The sequence below is a fragment of the Cyclopterus lumpus genome, chromosome 21, assembly GCF_009769545.1.
Source record: "Cyclopterus lumpus isolate fCycLum1 chromosome 21, fCycLum1.pri, whole genome shotgun sequence".
In the NCBI taxonomy this organism is placed as follows: Eukaryota; Metazoa; Chordata; class Actinopteri; order Perciformes; family Cyclopteridae; genus Cyclopterus; species Cyclopterus lumpus.
This window is the reverse complement of record NC_046986.1, coordinates 21,945,339-21,951,338: the sequence shown is the minus strand read 5'-3', so window position 1 is coordinate 21,951,338 and position 6,000 is coordinate 21,945,339. Positions and strand designations below refer to the sequence as shown.

At 46.4% G+C, this 6,000-nt stretch overlaps 1 protein-coding gene across 2 annotated transcripts; it reads right to left on the bottom strand.

The window, feature by feature from the left end:
- Positions 1–976: 976 nt before the first annotated feature.
- On the bottom strand, positions 977–2,599 carry si:ch211-184m13.4 (uncharacterized protein LOC798560 homolog). 2 transcript variants are annotated; one of them, XM_034562291.1, is made up of 4 exons: positions 2,525–2,599; positions 2,038–2,391; positions 1,224–1,738; positions 977–1,141 (listed from the first exon to the last, which is right to left on the bottom strand). In XM_034562291.1, exons 2-4 carry the CDS (start codon positions 2,384–2,386, stop codon positions 977–979), a joined length of 1,029 nt encoding a protein of 342 aa, XP_034418182.1. In that variant the 5' UTR covers positions 2,387–2,391; positions 2,525–2,599. The 2 variants fall into 2 exon arrangements, with proteins under 2 accessions (XP_034418182.1, XP_034418181.1); XM_034562290.1 differs by lacking the exon at positions 2,525–2,599 and having other exon boundaries at positions 2,038–2,398.
- Positions 2,600–6,000: the final 3,401 nt, after the last annotated feature.

The following is a 6,000-nucleotide window of genomic DNA, read 5'->3' as shown; positions in this document are numbered from 1 at the left end:
ATAAAGAATGATACTAGTTTGTGTATGCTGACCAATATATAATGTACAATAACATTGAAACACATCAGTAAACCAATACAACCCCTTCATGGCACAATGTGTGCACATTACTTTCTATGCAAAATCACTGGGCACCATTTCCAAAAACGCAGGAAATGAGAAAGGTTAAATTTAAATGTGGCATTTCGCCATACAAACAGAGCGTGTGCACCTGCTTAAAATGTGTGAGAGACACACATACATACACACACACACACACACACACACACACACGGAAGCGGTGACAGTACTCATATACGCTCTCCCACACAGAACTCAGATGTGGGCATGAAAGAGAGATGTGTGACACGGTCTCATTTTGGCGTACCCAAATATATACCTTATATATATACCTTGCATAATATGTAACTATGGGGTCCATATGAAGCGGGTTTTTAGAGATGTACTAATTCCACAGCTTCAGTGTCCAATAATAAACAAATCACCCACTTACACACTTTACTAGTAATATTTTTTTGGTCCGCATATGTGTTTCTTTTCAAAAAGGAACAAAAGGTTGCCGTTGTGCTACACTAATGACCACAAATGTTTGTTTTTTTACAGAATGAAAAGCTTATTTAGGACAGTCAGGACATTTCCTCCCCCTTACACCGATTCAAGCAAAATCATTTTTTACAGTACTGTATGACACTACTGTATAACACACACATTGTTAACAAGAAAAGCAATAAGATATCGTGTAAAAAGAGAAATATAATAGATATGGGAGAATAAATCGTACAGTTTTCTCAAACAAACATTGTGGTTAACACTTTAACAAGGTTTTCTTTAGTTTTTTTTGCTAATTTGATGTTGCATATCCACTGCATATGAACATGCCACAATATACTGCTTGTCAGTAAAATAGACCTTAAACTAGGTCTCCTCTGTGGCACGGGTTGTGGGTGTCCTGTAAAGCTGAGCTGTGGTTTTTCTCTCAGGTGTTGCTGCTGCTGTTCTCAGTTGTCATTTTGGAGGACGCGGCGGAAGTATACAGATAGTCCTTGAACAGGCTCAGCACCCGCTTCTTGTAGGTCTTAATGGCAAAGAAGTAGATGACTGGGTCCAAGCAGCAGTTGAAGTTCATGAGCGAAACTGTGATCTGCGGGGAGAGGACGGGTTATGAGGAGGGGAATTGGCCGGGGATTGTTTCGTAAATCAAACCAACGAGCACAGGTTCCTACCTGCAGGGACACCTTGAAGGCCCTCAGTTCCTCGCACGTTGCCTGGTGGTGTATCTTTCTGGCCATGAACTGCATGACGTTGAGGTGGTACGGGCTGAAGCACGCGATAAAAGTGAGGAGGACGAGGAGGATAATGGTGTTGACCCTGTGGTTCCTCCTCGATCGACCGGTCACGGAGTTCTGCTCGGCCGCGGCCCGCAGCTTCCGGTTGATCTTGGCGTAGCAGCCGGCGATGACGGCGAGCGGACAGCAGAAGGAGACGACGCAGGCCAGGAGCAGGACATAAGGCGTGAAGCGGGAGCCCTCGAAGCTGAAGTACTCCATGCAGGTCCGCCTCCCCTGGTGCTCGCGCAGCATGCTGCGGAACAACAGGGGGGCCACCTGCAGGGAGACCAGGGCCCAGACCACACCGGAGACCCTGTGAACCACCCTCACGCTCCGCAAACACTGCAGCCGGTGTGGATGCACCATGGCCAGGTAGCGGTCGAGACTGATGCAGGTCATGAAGCCTATACCTGGTGGAGACACGATGGATACGCAATGCAGTTTCTGCTCAACGAATGCAAATCAAATACATAACTCCACAAATAATAACCAACGGGTGAGATCATGAATGTTGACCAAATGGGCAGCACTTCCTTGACTTTGTAGAAGGTGTTTCCATTCTAGTCCCGTTATAATACCTTAAATATACTTGGGACTGTATGAAGGTTGGGAGCTGCATTCTGTTTTTTTTCTCTCCCACATAAAGTTCAGCGAAAAAAACAAATAACTCAAAGGTGCCATACGGGCAAACCGAAGCAGCCAATATTACCTGCATATGTATTTGCAAAGAAGAGGAGCGTTGTCAGTCTGCAGAGAAGGTCACCAAAGGGCCAGTCGAAGTGGCGGACGTAGTAGATAATTCGTCCGGGCAGCGCCAGTGTGAACAGGGCGTCGGACAGCGCGAGGTTGGCCAGGTAGACGGAGGTGGAGTTGAACTTCTGCTTCCTCTGGCAGATCACGTAGAGGACCAAGCTGTTGCCGCAGGCGCTGATGATGAACACCGCAGAGTAGAACATTGGGAAGAGCACCGCGGCAGACCTCTGGTAGACAAACACGTCGCAGCTGCTCTGGTTCGGAGGGTTTTCGGCGGAGTTCGGTGTGATGTTTTCAAACGCCATCGCACCTGTCATTTGGAGAAAAGTGTGGAAAATCATAAACCGAAAGGCAGAAAACAAGAGTGCATAAGCGAAGGAGCAAGAACACAAAGGGAAAGTGAGCTACACAGTAGATGGAGATAATATATGTACGGTACTTACACCAAGAGACACGCTTCTCCAGCTGATTGACGGTTTACACTCTTGAGTCTGGTGGTTGTGGTTGTAAATGGAGCTGTGTTGGCCTCTGAAAAGGTTGGATGCAGGGTTCAAATCCCACCTCTCCTTTTTGACACCATGTGTCTGTCAAACTCGGTCATGCTCAAACCCAAGTAGTTTGCACTGTGCACCGCAGACCGTTTCATAGCCTTTCATTGACAACTTTGAAACAAATGTGATACTTAGTCCCCGCAATTTCAATAGCATGATAACTAAATAAAGATAGAAAATTCTGTTTGCATGAAACAGTATCATGTATTGTTGTCATGTCTTTGTGCTATTATATTGTTGTTATTATTTCACTTTCATCATTATAATAAAAATGTAAATCAGACCTCTCTCTCCCTCTGTCTCAATTCAATTCAATGTGTCTTTATTGTCATGAAAGCTTCATAAATGTTGCCAAAGCTTCAATATTCAAAAGCACACAATAATATAAATAGGAATATTTTAAATATCATTTATATATACCCTAGTCACTTGTATAGCGCCCCTCTGGCTCATGGCCACCGCCGCCGCCGCCGCCTCTGCACTGCGCTCATATGGCGGTTACATCTGATGAAGTCGTCCCGACCGACAGGGACGAGGCAAATGTGTAGCGCCTCCCTCAGGTACACACTGTTAGTTCGGTCTGCTGTAGTTTGCGCTGTTAGCGCTGCTGTCTACGAGCCGCTGTCTACGATTCGCTGTCTACTAGCCGCTGGCTACGATTCGCTGTCTACGATTCGCTGTCTACGATTCGCTGTCTACGATTCGCTGTCTACGATTCGCTGTCTACGATTCGCTGTCTACGAGCCGCTGGCTACGATTCGCTGGCTACGATTCGCTGTCTACGATTCGCTGTCTACGATTCGCTGGCTACGATTCGCTGGCTACGATTCGCTGGCTACGATTCGCTGGCTACGAGCCGCTGGCTCAGGCCTCACCAAGTTAAGAGCCATTGAGAAGCTATTGAAACGCTCCCAATCTTGCATTTGGTAGGCCGCCCTGTGTAGGCCACGTTTCTGTGACTGAGGTATACTAACCAAAAGTCGAAAGGGAAACCAAGTATTGCCTATAAATATTGATGGTTCACCTTCTGGGTTAGAGAGCTATGTATAAAGTAAGCACGTACTGGTTGCGTTAATGTTGCTTCTCTGCCTGCACACGTTTGGTTGCTTTGGTCTCGCTAGAGCTCAATGAAGGAGTGCGAGTATTTGCAGTGCCGCGTGCAGCGGGTGCAGCGTGCTTTGGAGAAAGGTTAGATGAAATGATTAAGTGTGAGGTTTTATCATACCTTCCTGCCTCTGAGGTTTCTCAAGTTGGAACTTTACGTAGGTGAGGCATGCAGGCCTGAGGTGGAGCCGATGAGGTGGGAGATGTAGAAGGAAGCTGAAGTGTTGCTGGTGCTTGTGAAAGGAAAACAAACAAGAAAAGAAACTTGTGATCTGTGAATGAAGCACCGACAGTTTGAAGAATTTCACCTCCACACACCTCTCAACCAACCACCCGCACATTTATCTATTTTTAAACGTGAACAATCCCAACTGAAACTAATTATACTGAGAATAGTTATGGTGGTTATAAAAATGTGGCAAAGTAAGCTGCTGCAGCTTCACTTCAGTGTCAGTTTGCACATTCTCATTCATTCTTTATTCATCTCAGTGAGAGCCATATTACAGAAAGGTGGTATTTAATTTCCTTTGTGGAGCACCTTGGTATGGTTACAGTGCATGCCATATTAATGCAGCGTCCGGGGGTTTTGATTCTGCCCTCCGGACGTCTGTTGCATGTCATACCTCTATACTGTTATCTGTCTCATGAAGGTGAACAAAAAACCCCCAGAAAAGATCATTTTCTTGAAAGAGTTCACATTGCCACGACCTTTCAAAGAAGATAAGAGCCAGAAATAATAACCATTATTATCACTTAAAGCCTCAATCAAAACACAAATGTGATACAACAGGCGTTCTAACGGCGTGCCAAATGGCATCAGAGCCTTGTAAGACTAATGGTGCGGTACAGTGGCCGAGCTAACAATAGCAGTACAGTAGTCGTAGTAGTACACTAGCTACAGTATCTCATGTCGCTCTCCCACCACAGCTCTCCAGGTTGGTGTAATTGAAATGGATGGCTGCTGGAAAGGCAAAAAGGTCACTAATTGTCACCAGTCAAATGCGGTTATAATACGGCTCACTGAGGTCACAATAAGAGCTTGGTGTCACCTGCAGGTTAGGAGCCTGCTGCACTTCAGGCCTGCATTTCACGCTCCATTAATTCTGTGCCCAGAGTTAAACATCTCATGTGCCGGAAATGTGAAAAGACACGTCGTTTGTAGAGCGCTCGCTAGGTGTCCTGGTTGGGGAGGGGGTCTCAGTGTTACATACAGCGGGGGGACGTGGAAAGAAGGAGATGATCACTTCTGCTCATGCATCTCCTTTGACTTTTCACTACAAATATACCCAAAATGTGCAACACAAACCCATGCAGAGATGTTTTATTATGAGGAGCCGCATCGATGACTTTTACCCCCCATGTCATCTCAAACAGATTCCTGTGCAAAACCCACACTCCTGTTCAATTCAATTACATTTATTTTGTATAGCCCAAAACCACCAATTGCAATCTGTAGACATACGACATCCCTGTCCCAGGACCTCACATCGGATCAGGAACCCCCCCCCCCCCCCCCCCCCCCCCACCCAAAAGTGAAGAAACCTTCTGTAGAGCAACAGAGGAGGATCCCTCTCCCCGGATGGACAGAAGCAATAGATGTCATGTGTACAGATGCACAGCATTACAGAGTTACAACACATTCAATGCATATGATATTACTGATTCATATAATGAGAGTAGTAGGCATAATGAAAAAGTTACTAGTGATGGTTTTAAAGTGAACCTGAAAGCGTGGCATCGTAACAACGCCTCTGTTTTTGTGAGCAGCTCTATACTCCTGAATACCTCAACGTAATCTAGTCCAAAGGACTGCTTGGAATATGTATTCTATTTCATACATCACACCGGCACTGGGAAGGCGGTGCACGCGGTGTGCTGCAGTTCTCCTGGTTGACGGGTGTGTGACATGAAAGGTCTTAGGAAATTGAAAGTGACGACTCAGCATGGAACATGCATGGAAGTCACTTCTCAGAAATGTGACCTTTTTCTGGTTAAGTCAGGGGTGGGCACACAAAAAAAAGGGGGTGGGGGGCGGGAGGGGGGGGGGGGGGGGGGGTCTACAACAAACTGATTTGAAGAGAATTATACAATAGTCAATGGTTGCAACTACAGCCCCGTAAAAGAACACCCCAGAAGGCATATCGTTTTAAAAGCACCCCTCGTGGTGGTGGCTGGGGGGGGGAGGGGGACGACCAGCGGTGTGTTGGTGAGGAAAACTGGGAATGACTTCTGGTGTCCTCGACGCGTGCAGAACAGCCAGCGTG

What these genes read in the sequence shown, in the direction of transcription:
- si:ch211-184m13.4 (XM_034562290.1), bottom strand. Translation starts at nt 2,398, where the DNA reads ATGACAGGTGCGATGGCGTTTGAAAACATCACACCGAACTCCGCCGAA. An exon ending in CTTTGCAAATACATATGCAG is followed by an intron (nt 1,739 to 2,037) that starts GTAATATTGGCT and finishes TGTCTCCACCAG; the next exon opens with GTATAGGCTTCATGACCTGC. An exon ending in CCTTCAAGGTGTCCCTGCAG is followed by an intron (nt 1,142 to 1,223) that starts GTAGGAACCTGT and finishes CTCTCCCCGCAG; the next exon opens with ATCACAGTTTCGCTCATGAA.